The 16,520-nt window shown below is 45.2% G+C and overlaps 1 protein-coding gene across 1 annotated transcript; it reads right to left on the bottom strand.

Annotated features, from left to right (window-relative positions):
• Positions 1-4,039: 4,039 nt before the first annotated feature.
• On the bottom strand, positions 4,040-9,352 carry LOC308429686 (tripartite motif-containing protein 60-like; the record flags this gene model as incomplete). The annotated part of the gene is given in 3 exon segments (XM_080928605.1): positions 4,040-4,648; positions 4,650-5,119; positions 9,193-9,352. Coding segments are annotated over 3 exon segments (1,239 nt in total).
• Positions 9,353-16,520: the final 7,168 nt, after the last annotated feature.

Here is a 16,520-nt window from a genome sequence, read left to right as displayed (position 1 = left end):
ACCAAAATAGAATGGAGGGAACTAGATTTACATGTAGAAGCAGACTAGAACAAGGGTAGTGTTTTTATTCTATTGGAAACCTGAATTTACTGAAATATGTATAACCTATGTTTAAAAGGCACTGTTTTGTGGTACCTTCCTATACTCCCAGCACTTGGGAGGTAAGAAGCAGGAGTAAAAGAAATTCAGTGTCAGGTTTGGCTATATATTACACAGATGCTCAGCAGCTATAATGACTCTCAGAAGACCTGCACAAGATGGATCCCTTTACCCTTTGGTCATGGACGAAACTTTATAAGAGGCTAAAGAATTGCTGGACAGTTGAAATTTTCTTCATCTATTACTTGTGGGTGTTCCAATAGGCATACTTTTACCCACATGCCTGTATGTAATTCCATTTGTGTTTCTTGGTTCACCAAGATTTGGATGAAATCTTCTTTGGTCTGTCTGTGGTGAATAGACCTTTGTTCCCATACTCACAAAAGGAAAGGCTCGATGTTAAAGGTTTTTAAAAAAGACCGTAAAACCAAGCAGAAGCGTGTGGATCCATAGGTTGGAAGTCAGCCTGGTCTACATAATAAATTCCAGGTCAGCCAAGGCTGCATAGTGAAATACTGTCTTAAAAAAAAAAAAAAAAGCCCAGACTGGTTCGATAGTTCAGTGGTTAATTGTACTTTCTGGGCAGTGATGAAAACCAAAGCTAAACACCTATAACATATATAACAAACCATGTTGTCTTAGTTAGGGTTTTAGGTTTTATTGCTGTGAACAGATACCTTGACCAAGGCAAGTCTTATAAATGACAACGTTTAAATGGGGCTGGCTCACAGGTTCAGAGGTTCAGTCCGTTATCATCAAGGCAAGAGCATGGCAGTGTCCAGGCAGACATAATGCAGGAGGAGCTGAAAGTTCTACATCTTCATCCAAAGGAAGCCAGGAACAGACTGAGCATCCTCAGGCAGCTAGGAGGGGTGTCTCCAAGCCCACCCCCAGAGTGACACACTTCCTCCAACAAGGCCACACCTTCTAATAATGGCACTCCCTGGGATATTCAAATCATCACACCATGTGTTCTGCCTACAGACACCTGGCACACTGGTCCAAACTGGACAGACAGGAGGATACATAATCCAAGTTCCAGGTTCAGACGGAGCAACCTCAGAGAAGAAGGAATGGGAGAGGATGTCCCAGTACTGCCCTCTTCTGGTTTCTGCCTGCCACCTGCCACCTGCCACCTGACTACCACTGACATTCCCATAAATACACATAATCTTTCAGAAACACTTCTTGGCTGTATATCTCTACAACTGACTTGCTTACAGTAAGCGTGCACAAATTTAAACATGGTGTCTCCTCTCTAGTAGTGGTTACTGAACATAAAATACAACTTATGACTCCAAACTGCTTGTGCTGGAAATGACATCCAAGGTTTCACAAATGACAGGCAAATGCTCTAAGTCTAAACTCTATCCATAACTTCTTCCAGGTGTCTTATCTTGAACATCATAACCACTCAAGGGGAGGCAGTGGGACCCCCTGAGCCCCCCTCCCAAGACTTTTAACTCTGAGCCCTAGTGTGAACTAGGACCCTGGAATGCTGAGCTTCAGTTTTCTCAGCCTGGAGCTAGGCTTCAGGTTAGAAGCCAGGGGCTGCAGACAAAGATGATCAGCACCACCAGCCTGAGATGGTGCTATGTGTCCAGCTGTTTCAGAGAAGTGTCATTTTATTCTGGGATACTAGAACAGAACCAGACTCGGACATGCCCAGTGAACCACCAATTCCTGGTAGGTGTGTGTCTCTGAGATACACAGATGCCTGTAGCTCTGAGATACCCTAAGTCTGAGCTCTGGGGAACACTCTATAGTTCTCCATTGTGCCCAGGACTGGGGTTCAGTGAGTAGACACTGCTGACTCTGGGGCCTCACTGTCCATGACACCCAGTTTAATTAGGCAATGCATCCCTGGGACTTAAGTTTCAGATGGTCTTGAGCCACCATGGGGTGCTGGTAATGGGTATTGGTTTTCTGTAAGAGTCACCAGTGTTCTTAACCCTGGAGCCACCTCTCCAATTTCCAGGTATTTATTTATTTATTTATTTATTTATTTATTTATTTATTTATTTATTTATAAAGACAGAGCTTCATGTGGTAACACACAATCTCTAAGTTGCAGGTCAGTCGGTTTTTGGTTTTTTTTTTTTTAAAGATTTAACATATATAAGTACACTGTTGCTGTCTTCAGACACACCAGAAGAGGGCATCAGATCTCATTACAGATGTTTGTGAGCCACCATGTGGTTGCTGGGAACTGAACTCAGAACCTCTGGAAGAGCAACTGAGCCATTTCTCCAGCCCCAGCTGGGTCTTAAAGAAAAAGGAAAACAAAACAGGCAAGGTCTGGCGAGAACATGGTTGCTCTTTCAGAAGATTTGGGGAATTACCAGCCACACAAAGAAGCTCAAAATACCTTTAAGTCCATTCCCAGGACATCTAAAGCTCGATTCTGAAGTCCTCAGGCACTGCATGCCCATGGTGTGCAGCCACAGATTCAGGCAATACACCTACACACACGATTATGCTATCTTAAAAGAACACATAAAACCATGTTCTTATGTGGAGCCCGTGCTGGCCTCTAGCCCAAGGCCTTCTTAGGCACTACCATTGCACCATCAAGCAGAGCCTTCAAAACTAAAACAGAGCGTTCAACATTTGACGTCCACTCTTGGAGAGATAGTTTGTGCTGCTGGGAATTGAACCTGGGACCTTACCCATACTAAGGAAGAACACCTAGTGCGCAAGTATACTCCTGGCCAAACTCCATTTACAGTATGGGCTATTATCACAACAGCTTTTTGGTTTTTAGGGGTGTAAGAGTTCTGAGACTGTGTAGCCCCAGCCTCTCAAGTGCTAAGATTCCAGGGGTCTGCCACCAATGCTCCACTTCAACAGAGCCCTTTGGTGGCTTGCTGTCACCCTGGCTGGTATTTAACTTCCAATACTTCTTTAGCTCCTGGAGTAGCTGCCACTGGAAAGTTCCTACCTGTAAACACTCGCACAGGCACACACGCGCATGTGCACACGCACACACTGCAATAGGAAAAGTGCTGGCATGAATGGTGTGTGAGCTCCCTTTTGTCCACAGTACAGTCACATAAGACAGACCTCCAACTCAGTCCTCAGCGCTGCAGAAAACTAGGTAGTCTGGAGTAACTCCCTATGTCCAAGGCCCGCCTACTCCACATAGGAGTATATTTTCTCAAAAAGGGGCGGGGAGGGAGGAAGGAGGGGCCCAGAAAACTGGGTGCACACTTTGGTGAGAAATGGTGAGGTGAACCAACGAGTGTTGGAAGTTCCTAACCTACAAATACCAGCAGGTACCTCTAAATACAGTGCCTGGAAGAAACACAGGAGGGTCACAAGTTCGGGACCGGTCTGGACTATAGATCAACACCTTTAAGGAAAACAAAGTGCCGACCTAAAAAATAAAGCATACATGTTTGCCATTTGTAAAGGCTTTTCTTTTTACATTAAAAAAAAAAAAAAAAAAAAACCGAAAACACTTCAAGTTTTATTTTTGTCTTTAATGATGTGAGTCTGTGTCATTACTGGACATTGTTTCATCAAACTGGCTGTTCCTGGTGCAGATTTAAAACAAAATAACTATTGTGATTGTTATAGTGAAAACTGAAAAACCAAGGAAAGCAAAACAAAAACCCCCACTGTTCTACCCACGGCCCACCTTACCCAGCCTCACCCTGTCCTCCGCCCACTCTATCCACCGCCCACCTTACCCACGCCTCACCCTGTCCACCGCCTGTCCTGTCCACTGCCTGCCCTGTCCACCGCTCACCCTGTCCACCGGCCACCTTACCCAGCCTCACCCTGTCCACTGCCCACCTTACCCAGCCTCACCCTGTCCACCGCCCACCTTACCCAGCCTCACTCTGTCCACCGCCCACCTTACCCAGCCTTACCCTGTCCACCGTCCACTCTACCCACCGCCCACCCTGTCCACCGCCCGCTCTATCCACCGCCCGCCCTATTCACTGTCTTGTTGCTCAGGATCTGCAACTGTGCAGATCTTCAGAGGCATGTAGTCATATCCAGTGTAGAAGTAAGGCCAAAATGTATCACTAGGACAGTCGCTAAACCTGTGCAAAAGGGACTTGTCACTCAAATTGTAAAAGCAAACCTCATGCATTTCGGAGTCTAAAAATATCCCAATCCTATGAGGTGCTACTTTTGGCAGAAGACTGATTTTCACGTGGCCCAAAGCAACATAAGTTTCCAAATTGTCTAGCCCAACTCCCCATAATCCGTCCCGCGCAAAGAGCCGCTCATCGCTCCTATTCCTGGGAAAAGACTCTCTGCAGACTCCCAGGATCCATTCAAGCTTGCGTTCCACATTGACCTCCCAGTACTGTCTATCAGAACTGTATCCCTCAGATCCTAGAACAGCAGGGGAAAAGCAGAATCTTCTTGTGCTATAGGATACCCTCCTCCTCCTAGTCCCATACTGAACAGATTTTTTATCCTTTGAGACTGTAAGCCTATAGTTTGCTGTTTCAGGATCCGGAATTACATCAACTTGAAATTGCTTGATAATTCTGTCTAGGTCAGAACACTGTAGAGGCAACTTGTAGTCATACGTTTTTCAGTGTGACTAAGGCAATCTCAGGCCTTCGTAAGTGTTTGAATTTCTCATACGTATCTTCAACAGTTGCCAGCAATGCCAGTTCTGACTTTGCACACTCGATATTCAGCTCTTTCAACAGACACTTTAACGAAGAGGCATAATCTGATAATTTCGCTAGGGCTTTGTTTGCTTGGGCTAACCCATCCATCGCTTCACTTTGTAGCTGCCTAAGAATCTTCTCCTGTTCATTCTGGAGAAACAATCTAAAATGTTCGTATCGAGACTTCATTTCTTGTCTTCTGCGTTCTGCTCTTTTCCTCAGTTCTAGCGATCTTCGCCTTTGGGTGCCAATTGCTTTCTGGACTGGCTCTACCATCTCCCTCCACAGCTTAACGTACCAGTTGTTTTGCTTCCCATGGCAGAGGGTGGCATTCTCAATGGGCCTAGCAGAGTGACTCAGGTAACTTTCGGGGAAGCTGGGCACTGGACAGGAAAGCTTCTGTTGTAGCTTCCCACACGAAAGCTGTCCTTCTTGCCATTTCCGACTGCTCGTTTTTTTTTTTTTTTTTTTTTTTTTTTTGGAGGGCAGCTTGACAATTTCTATCAACTCACCTGGTGGCTGATTACTCAAGCCATCTTGATTTCCTCCTGGATGGTTCAAGTGACAGAAGGGCAGGGGAAACCACCCTTTAGATCTTTCCAGAACACTGTGATGCAGGAGAGACAGACTTTATGCACACACTCCATGGTCACTGGCATCTTGAAGAATTCCTCACAGACAGGACAGTGAGTCTCTTCTTGGAGATCAGCCAGCCCTGTAGCAAGCTCCACTGAGCCCTGAACTAAGGTTGTGGGAGAGGACATGCTGCTTCTGGGACGCCTGACTCTCTGTAGCTCAAAACCAGCAAGCACCAGTACTCCCTTAGCTCTGGAAGGCTGACCAGCTATAAGCTTCACTGCTTTGCTGATGGTGGCCTCTAAAAACTTGCTTAGTCCTGTGTGCCTTAGCACTAGAGCCGGCTGACAGAATCCAGCACCCACAGCCTATATCAGAACGTGTCAACCAAGGCTGTTGCTTCTCCAGATAAGTGACCCGGAGTCAAGTAAAATTTTCTTGTTCAAGAAGGGTGCCTCACGTCCAAGGAACTAAATCCTTCCTGTGGGTGAAATTCGAGACAAACGTTTAAGAAGCAGCCTTTGTGATCACCAGTGTATTAAAGCACCCACATAAGAACCCTGTGCAAATGGGACCAAGTTCAGCCCCTGAGACCCACATCACAGAAGGAACCAGCTCTTGAAGCCTGCCCTTTGACCTCCGTGGTGATGCTTATGCACACATACTTGTTCGAGAGCACACACATTCACACATGCACTAAATAGAGGTCAATAAAAATTGGTCAGTGAAACGATCACTGGGCAAAAATTCAGGGATTAATGCTATTTCAACACAGGGGGATATAGGGCATTTCTACTACAGAGCTTTAACTCATAAATCAGTTATAAAACAAAAACACACCACCACACATGCTGGGAAGTAGTGGTGTACACCTTTGGTGCCAGCCCTCAGGAGGCAGAGGCAGGAGGATCTCTGTGAACTAATTCTAGGATTGCTGAGGCTACACAAAGAAACCCTGTCTCAAAAAAAAAAAAAAAAAAAAAAAGAAAAAGAAAAAAAATCAAAACCAAAACAAATCAAAACAAAAGCAAAATCAGCAACACAAGCTGGTGAAATGGCCCAGTGGTTAGAGCACTGGCTCTTCTTGCTGAGAACCACGGTTCAGTTCCTAGCACTCACAGGTTGACTTATAACCAGCTATAACTCTGTTTCTAGGGGATCCGGTCTCCCAGAAGCAGCATGTCCTCTCCCACAACCTTTGTTCAGGGCTCAGTGGAGCTTGCTACAGCGCTGGCTGATCTCCAAGAAGAGACTCACTGTCCCGTCTGTAAGGAATTCTTCAAGATGCCAGTGACCATGGAGTGTGGGCATAAAGTTTGTCTCTCCTGCATCAATGTGTTCTGGAAAGTTCTAATGGATAGTTTCCCCTGCCCTTCTTGTCACTTGAACTGCCCAGAAAGGAAGTTTTTGAGCAACCATCAGGTAGTCTGAATTTGGGGGCATCAGACACACTTGAGGTACACATACATACATTCAAGCAAACCACCTATACACATAAAATAAAATGAATAAATCTGACAGAACATCAAATAAAACAAAACACAAAATTCAGCACCATAAGCCAGGCTTAGTGATGCATTTCTGGGACTGCAGATTTGGGAGGCAGAGACAAGAGGAATGGGGACTGAACCTTCTAGACCAACCACAAGGTCAGTCTACCCAATGTTTCATTACTTCAAAAAATAAGTAAAAATGTTAAGCAATAATAAAAAGTTATTTGTCATCTAGAATCTTGACATTTACATCACTAGGGAGGTAGAGGCAGGATGAGGATGAATTCAAGACAGCTTTGGTTACATAGTGACTTCCAGGACAGCCTGAAGAATGTGATGTATATCTCAAAGAAGCAAAACAGCAAAAAATCTATAAACAAAATTACCATCATGGCTGGAGAGGGGGCTCAGTGTTGGGAGTACCAGGGACTGCTCTTCCAGAAGACACAGGTTCAACTGTCCACACCCATGTGGCAGATCACAACAGCCTGTTGACTCCAGCGCCAGGGCATCTGACACCCTCAGACAGACAGACAGACATGCAGGCAGGACCTGGGTTCTGTTTCCAGCACTCATGTGGCAGCTCACAACGGTCTGTAACTCCAGCATCTGACACCTTCACCCTGACATATGCGTAGGCAAAACACCCATGCACATTAAAAAAAGTTTAAAGAATTTGTTTATAAAAACAATTATTAAAAAAATAAAGATGCCCATCAGAGTGGGTATATGGCCCAATGGGTAAAAGTGCCTATACTACCAGCCAGACCACCTGAGTTCAATCCTCCACCTGCAGACAACTGCCAGGCACAGTGCCTTGTCATTTATGATCCCACCTCCCAGTAGGATGGGAGTGGAAACCGGAGGAATGGCCAGAGCCTGTGAGTCTGCCAACTTGTAGTATTCACTGTGCGACAGAAGGAACAAGAGACCCTGCCTCAAAAGACAAGGGTGTGGTGGGGGGGGCACAGACTGGAGAGACGGCTCAACAGCTATGGGCACTGCTGCTCCTGTAGAGGGTTCAACCCCAGCACTCAAATGGAGGCACAAGAAACAAAGTGGCTCCCCATTCTAGGGGATCTAACTGCTTTCACTCCTTCTGGCCTCTGCAGGTACTGGGCATTCACATGGTGCACATATCTACATACATGTGGGCAAAATAACACACATAAACTAAACAACGAAAACCCACACAGTCCAGGTGGTGGACTGGCAAAATGGTTTAACAGCTTAAAGCCCTTGCCGTCAAACCTGACAAGCTGATTTCAATCCCTGGGACCCATGTGGTGGAAGTACCCACACCTGCAAGCTGTCCTCTGATCTCCACACCTGGGCCATGTCAAGCATGTGCCCCCACACATATACATGTAAATTAATACAATTTTTTTTTTTAAAGATGGAAGGCAGAGCTGGAGGTGACAGCCACCTTTAATCCCAGTACTTGGGGGACAGAGGCAGGCTGATCTGACTTAGAGGCCATCCTGGTCTACAAAGGTAGTTCAGGACAGCCTGAGCTACATAGAGAAATCCTGTCTCAAAAAACAAACAACCAACCAAACAAACCAAAAATGGTGGGAGGCAGCCAGGTGTGGTACACTTCTATAATCCCAGCGAAGTTGGGAAACAGGGTGCAGACGCAGGTCAATCTCAGGATCTGAGGTCAGCCTGGTCTACATAATGAGTTTCAGACAGACTCTTTCTCAAAACAAGAACCAACAGCAAAAGGAGAAAGGTAAGAACCAACTTTCATTAGCTGTCCACTGACCTTTACGCACCCTCCTTTCTCCCACAAACAGAAGAAACTGGAGTGAGTATGGGCATGAAATGGGTTAGCGTACAAATCCTCAAGAGCTGCTCCTAGTAATCCAAACCTCTCCGGACTCCACCTTCCCCAATAGCGTCTCAGCTGCGGACAAAGCGTCCAAACACTTGAGCGAATGGGGGACACTCACATTCAAACCACAACTACCACCTAACATTTTGGTGAAAAAGCAGTTAATCTCAACCCAGTCATAAATTCTGTCAGACAAGCGTCAAAGACACAATGCTCCCACTTGACCTGTTAGAGATAGCAGGCTCTGCAGCTTACACCAGACACGGTACCCACGCATAAGTGGGCCATTCCAGCTTGCGGCTGGTCCTGCCTACCCCGGGTGTGGGCAGCTCCAAGGGAAGTGGGTGAAGATTGGAAGTGTGCATGCCCAATACCCCTCTTTCTTTCTCTGCTTCTTTATGCAGGAAGAGCAGCAGGTGGCTTCCCTAATTGGCCACGCCAAGGAAGCAATCATTTAATCTCGTGGTGACCTTCTCTGAGCCTTGCTACAGTAGGTTTGATTTTGAGGGCAGCTGGAGGACTATTAAGGCTGCAGGCTGATTTAGAAACTTACTTTGGTCTAGAACGGCCATTTTCATTAATTCATTGAAAAAGACAAGCGTAAAAGGAGACAGAGGCATTATTGGATCTTTGTTCTCTGGGCCTTTCAGAGAACACGGAGTTGTTCCTTTGAAGACATAGATGAGGTGGTGAAAAAGAGATGACGTCACCATGGCAAACCGGAAGGGTCTAAGATAGCTAAAATTAAGGGCCGATTCTTGCCAAGACATTAGAGTGGAGTATTTAGCTGACACGGTTTCCTAAAACAGGTGAAGGGAAGGACTGAGAAAAAGAAGGAACTGAATGAGAAGATGACTGTGCTCAGCTGCGTCCCTTTTGCCCAGAGACACGCCCTGACCTACTGGAGAGTATCTATTGTCTTACAACATACCTAGATGTAAAAGAACAAAACAGCAAACCCAGACTGTAAAATTAAAAAAAAAAAAAAAAAAAAAAAAAAAAAAAAGCCAAAGGAGAGCTCTGCAGCAAAAAGCTACTTCACAGCCTGGAGGTCACTGGGTAAGTTTCCATCTTCATGGTCAGCAGGTGGGGCAGTCTACCCTTCTGTGGAATTCTGACCCGTTCTAAAATTCCAGTTCACCGGGGTAGAAAGTTGGTTGTGAAACGGTTGGAGAAACTTGAGGGTAAATGGTTTTCAAGGCTGAGCAGAGCCTGTACAAATCTTCTTGATTTCAAGTAATTTAGTTCCCAAAGGGCTGCAAGAGGTCCTTCGGGACACAATCTGGAAGTAGGGAACTCAAGATGCTGAGATGGCCAAGTCAAAGCCTGGGGTTCTTCAGGGATCACTTCATCGCCGCCGCCTAGTGGAAGGGAAAGAGAGTGGAATAATTAGAGTTGGAGAAATGGCTTGAACATTTGCTGCTATTGTAGAGGAGCCACATTGGGTTCCCATCACCCACATGGTAGCTCACACCAACCATAACTCCAATTCTGGGGGATCTGATGCCCTCCTCTTGGCACTTCCAAGAGTGCCAGAAAGGCAAACGGTACAGACAAAACACTCAAACATATAAAAAACCATTAGTAGTGAAAAATGAAGCCTGATATTTACTTTTATTATTCAAACAGGTCTTACTGTGTAGCCTTTGGTGTCCTGGAAGTTGATCTATATATAGATCAGACCAGCCCTGAACTCAGGTCTGTCTGCTTCCACCTCCTGGGTGCTGGGATTTAAAAGCACTTGCCACCATACCTGGAAATATCTGAATCTTGAAAGGACATCTAGAAGGAACTGAAAGAAATCTTTTGATACCCTTAAAGGATCCAAGAAGGGAGGCAGAGACAGGTAGATCTCTGTGAGTTGAAGCCACCCTAGTCTACATAGCGAGTTCCTGGACTGGCAAGGCTACATAGAACATACCTATTTCAAAACAAAACAACACACACCCAGAACAACAACAACAACAACCAAACAACACCCAACTCAAAACAAACAATGAAATCAATAATATGAAAGCAAGCAGTTAGACAGAAAGTAATGTGAACTAGAGAAACAATAATATGGTATTGATAAAGTCCTAGTTCTTTATGTATGTGTGTAAGTATGCAGGTCGGCCATGTGTGTCTGGGGCCTTGGCAGCAAGTACTTAACCAGTCATACCACTTACACGGTTTTGTTTTGTTAAGACAGGATACCACTGTATAGCTTGGCTATCCTGGAACGTGCTCTGTAAAAGAGCTGGCTTCAAGTGGCTTCAAGCTAGTAGAGATCTTGAGTGTTCCTCCTGAGAACCGGGATTAAAGACATGTGTCGCCATGCCTGGTACCTTATCCATCTGGGTTTTGTGTGTGTGTGTGTGTGTGTGTGTGTGTGTTGCTTGAAACTATCATTATGCAGCCTAGGCTGGTCTCAAACTTTTCCTCTTAATTTTTTTTTTTCATTTTTAAAGCGTTATTTATTTAGTTTTATGCATGTACGTGTTTGTTTTTCATGTTTATGTTTATGCAGAATGAGTCTATGCAGTACTTGATGCAACCACAAGAGGGCAACAGATCCCTCAAAACTCGAGTTAATAGTTAACCACTGTGTAGATGCTGAAGAATAGAACTTCAGGTGCTCTTAACCACTGGAACTTTCCAACCCCCGGCTTCCATCCTCTTGCCTTAGCTTCCCAAGTACTGTGAGTACAGCCTAGAACACTGAGCCTGGGTAACACTCACATTGTAACCGGACTGAAGCAATGCCAGATGGAAAAGCCCGAGGCTTAAGACCTCCTTGTGAGTGCTGTGGCTTGTGGGTGCCCACAAAATGGGCACATGCACACAAAAATAAATATGTGATTCTTTCTTAGGTTAACAAATTACTTCAGATAAAGTCCTGTTCGAGTAGCAATGCATATAGAAAAGCTGCCCATGGTTTATAGAAACTGCAACAGGGCGAGCCCAGTCTAAATGATAAGTGCTCATTAACTTAAGGGTTGATTTTTTTAAAGCATTAATGTCTTCTTCTGGATCAATCGTCCTTAGGCTTTATCTGAGGAAAGATCTCATGTACCCCAGGCTGGTTTTGTCTCTGTGTCTCCTAGCTCTACCCCACGATGCTAAGATTGTAGGCGTGCAGCATCTAGCACTGTTTACGTGGTACTGGGGACCTAACCCTGACTGTTGCCTATGCTGGACAAGCCTTCTACTGAAGGAGGGAAATCCACAGCCCCCTGGACCAGTTGCTTTTTGTAACGGACAGTTTCTTCCTCACCAGAAAATAGAGTCTGTGCCAGTCTGACTCTCACGCTACCTCTTTCACCGAGCCTGCAGTTTATTGCTGTACGAATGAGCTTCTCCAACAAGAAATACCTTTCATGCCCGTTCCTCTTGGATGCTCCGTGACCTTGCTCTCTGACTGCTCCCCTTTAGCAGATCTGTCTCCTTGCAGGGACACATGGCAGACTTGTATGCGGTGTAAAATGGGTGTCTTTGAGATAGCACAGATATGTCAACGTACTGTATGCTGTAGAGGTGTTTTAGTCTTGCCTTTCAACCAGGTCTCCAGGAGATCAAATCCAAACCTGCCCTGCTCCTATGGTTTGACCTTTGTTACGTCCCTCCCCACCTCCCTTTCTCCTTTCTTCCTTCCTCCTTCTTTTCTCAGCAGGGTTTCACTACGTATCCCAGGCTGGCCTTGAACTCATTATGTATCCTAGGCTGTAACAGTAATATTTAATAAATAAATCCTGGAAGCGAGTATTTTTGCTACCCATGACAGTGCCCACACACACACACACACACACACACACACACACACACACACGCACACACACTCAGCCTTTATATTGTGACGTGCTTTGTACAGTGTAATAGCTGGGCCACTATTTCTAACCTCATGCAGTTCCCCCACCTCCCATCCTGAGCTATCACTTATTAATTCTGTGTTCTGCCCTGTCTGCCCTGTACTCAGTTGTCCACCCTCTTGGGCCACGCTCTCGTTCCCATGGCGACCATCCTCTCTGTCCTGCAGTCTTCTCAGGCATGGTGTCTCCTCTCCCCACACTCTCCCAGCATGGCAGACGGCCTTCTTTTTCTTCCTCTGTGTCCCAAGCCTGGGAAATACTCAAAGCCTTGCTGCTGGCTGTCCTGCCCAGCCATTGGATGCTGGCATCTTTAGTTACCAATAGGAAGAGACTAAGGGGAGGGTCCCTGGGTGTCTTACATGCAGATGTGCAGAATCCCTTTGAAAACAATTTGGCGAACCCAAAATACATGTGATAAACTCTGATAGCAAGCCAAAAACCTGGGGTAGTGCCAGATTTTCTATTTTCAAAAAACTTTTTGGTGGTGTTATGGACAGTAAATTCTTTTTTTTAAATAGAGTATTTTTTATTTATTTTTTGATGATTCGCACATGCAAATAAAGCATCTCTATTGTAGGTGTAGCCTAGGTTGGTCTTGCTTTAGATGAGTGATTCTCCTCCTGCACATCTTCCGGACATCTTCTACCACACCCTGCCAAATTCTTTACATAATAACCTGACTTCGTTGTTAATAAATAAGTTTAATGGTTTCTCTTATTCTGATAGGTGTACAAAGCAAAAATTCCAGCAAACTTGTGAATCTGTAAATTTATTGGGCTTTCAAAACAGGGTCTCCTTGTGTTGCCTGCTCTGGCCTACAACTCCCAGCAATCCCCCTGACTCGGTCATCTGAGTAATGAATTCATAAGGAAGCGCCACTGTCCCTGGCTTGAACTTGTACATTTCTTATTTGCAACTAAATTAAAAAATTGTGATACAAAGCAATCGGTCTCTCAATGAATATAGATTAAGAACAAGTTTGATCACTTGGGAATCTCTAGAAACCCGGTAAAATGTAGAGAGGATAGTTTCCTTCACGATAATCTGATAATGTAAATTCTTAGTGACTCTTTTATTTGCATGTCTGCTCACTACTGGCCTGTACCAAACTTTATCAGGATGATGGGCTGTCTTCTGTTAGATGCAGATTTGCTCTTTACACTGATTTATCAGGCAATGACTGTTTTATTCCATGGTGCACATATGGAGGTCAACTATAGGAAACAGTAACAGTTTTCTTCTTTCAGTGTGTGGGCCCCAAGGGTGGAGCTTATATCCTTAGGCGTGGTTGCAAGCACCCTTATCTACAGAACCATCTTGCTGGCACCTAGGTTTTTTGTTGTTGTTATTGTTGTTGTTTTCTGTGTTGTTTTGTTTTTATTTTTATTTTTTTGAGAGAGACAGACAGACAGGGAGAGAGAGAGAGAGAGAGACAGACAGACAGACAGACAGACACACAGAGAGAGAAGACTTAACTAACAGGATCTTCTTATGTACCCCTGGCTGCTTGTAACTTGCTGTGTTGATTAAGTGACCACAAACTCAGTATCTACCTGCCTCTGCCTCTGCCTCTGCCCCTGCCCCTGCCCCTGCCCCTGCCCCTGCCCCTGCCCCTGCCCCTGCCTCTGCCTCTGCCTCTGCCTCTTGGGTGTTGGCATTAAAGGTGGTCACCATCACACCTAGTCTCTGGCAGATCTCTCTCTCTTTTTTAAAGGTTTATTTTTGTATTTTTTACAGTTCTGTGTACGGGTATCTGCACTTGAGCGTAGCTATGAACTATTTAATGTGGGTGCTGGGAACTGAACTTGGGTTTTCTGCCGTCTCTCTAGACCCTAGGCTGGCTACAGGAGAATCCTGAATGTAGAGCAGAATCTCAAGAGTATCAGCCTTTGGCTCCCTGCCAGGATACCTGCAATCTCAGTATTTGGTAAAATGAGGCAGGAGAGCACTTGAGCTGGAGGCCAGCAGACTCTATGGAGAGATGATGCCTCAGCCACAGGCTGGCAGAACAGCTGAGAAAAAGGTGTTTGCCTCCAAGCACATAGTGGAAAGAGAAAATAGAGTTTTTTGACTTCTTTGCGAGTCTGCTGACATGTATAGTCCACACACATACAAATGAGTACACACGGGAAATGCTTCAATATTAAATATAAAATGTTTAAAAAGCCATTGGCTTTTCTTCTGAAAGATAGCTATTTATTTTTTGAGTTCTACACACATAAATACATCTTAGCTCTATTTTCCCTCTAGACCATCAGCTTCTTAACTTGAACTCAGGTCTGCCAGCCTCAGCCTCCACAGCTGAGGAATGTGCTAGCACACTTAGCCTAACTTCTAGTTACTTAAGACAGGGTTTCCGGTAGCACAGGATGCCCTCCCAAACTATATAGCCAGAGATAACCTTGGACCTTTTGATTTTCCTGCCTCTGCTGCTCCATCTGAGTCTGGTGGCAAGTGTGGGCCACACACATATCAATGTTAGCATGGGACCACACACATGCCAGTGTTGGCATGGGACCACACACATGCCAGTCTTGGCATGGGACCACACACATACCAGTGTTGGCATGGGACCACACACATATCAATGTTACCATGGGACCACACACATGCCAGTCTTGGCATGGGACCACACACATATCAATGTTAGCATGGGACCACACACATGCCAGTCTTGGCATGGGACCACACACATGCCAGTGTTGGCATGGGACCACACACATATCAATGTTAGCATGGGACCACACACATGCCAGTTTTGGCATGGGACCACACACATGCCAGTTTTGGCATGGGACCACACACATGCCAGTGTTGCCATGGGAGGTGTTTTGCCATCATTTTTCATTTGATTCAGTGCTGGTGATTAAACTAGGGCTTTGGGCACACTAGGTAAGTGCTCTACTGAGCATCCTCAGTCCTTCTTCAGCCAGTGAGATCACTCAGTAGGTAAACAGTTGTTGCCAAACCTGACAATGTTACTCCATAGGCTCCACATGGTAGAAGGAAACTGGCTTTTGAAAGTTGTCCTCTGAGCTGCACGCGATACCATGACACAGGGGCACCCATCCACACACAACAAACTCATAAATACAATATTAAGTAGTTTTCTTTTTAATCCGTGTACGAATAATAATGTGCAATAAGAGCATTCATGTGTACATACCATTAAAATAGAAACAAAACTGTCCAGGTGGATAAAAGGGACCAGCAGGAGGGTGGAGGGAAAAGGGAAAGTGAATGTGTGTAAATATAGTCAGTGCACATGACATTCGTGTGTGTAAATCGTGTACATGATGTCCGTGCGTGTAGTGATAGTCACAGGACATGTTGTATGTGAATACCTTTATGAAGCCCACCACTGTGTATCGTGCTTACATTATATGCAAACAGTGCAGAAACGGATGAGAGATTGTTATTCCCACAAGTGACCGCTTCAACCTAGTCTGCCTTACATTCCCATCACGTTCTTGTCAAAGAAAATACAGGAGGAGCAGTCTCTGGATCTGCATAGTAACTTCCGGGCTGCAGCACTGTTGCCATCTGAGGACGTTTCCCGGTCATGCTGTCTTGGCTTTCACCCTTCCGGTAGAACTGAGGGAATCAGAGACTTTCTATTTGGGAGGCAAGGGAGAAACAAACACAACATAGTAAGAGTTGCTGTTCAGTTCATCCGTTTACCTTTGCTTAATTTTTATTTACCATCTTCAACTAGTTTGAATTTTTACATATTTTATACATGTGGGTGTTTTGCCTGCAGAGGGTAGAGGGGGCATTAACTCCCATAAGAGTAAAGTTACAGGTAGCTCTGCGCCTGCTTGGGTACACTCTCAAGGGCAGCCATCTCCCTAACCCTTACAAGTGATAATTTAGCAAACAAGTAATCAAAGATTCTTCCAACAAGGGAGAAAGCAAAAACAGAAGGTGAGAATGCTCCCCAGAGCAGAGACCAGGGGACAGCTCAAAGGGATCTGTTCTCTCCTTCCACCCCATGGATCTTAGAATTTAAATTCAAGTCAGGCTGGCAGGCAGG

Source organism: Micromys minutus, assembly GCF_963924665.1.
Source record: "Micromys minutus genome assembly, chromosome: 14".
Lineage (NCBI taxonomy): Eukaryota > Metazoa > Chordata > Mammalia > Rodentia > Muridae > Micromys > Micromys minutus.
Note: the sequence above shows the minus strand (reverse complement) of the source record. Positions and strands in the feature narration are given on the sequence as shown.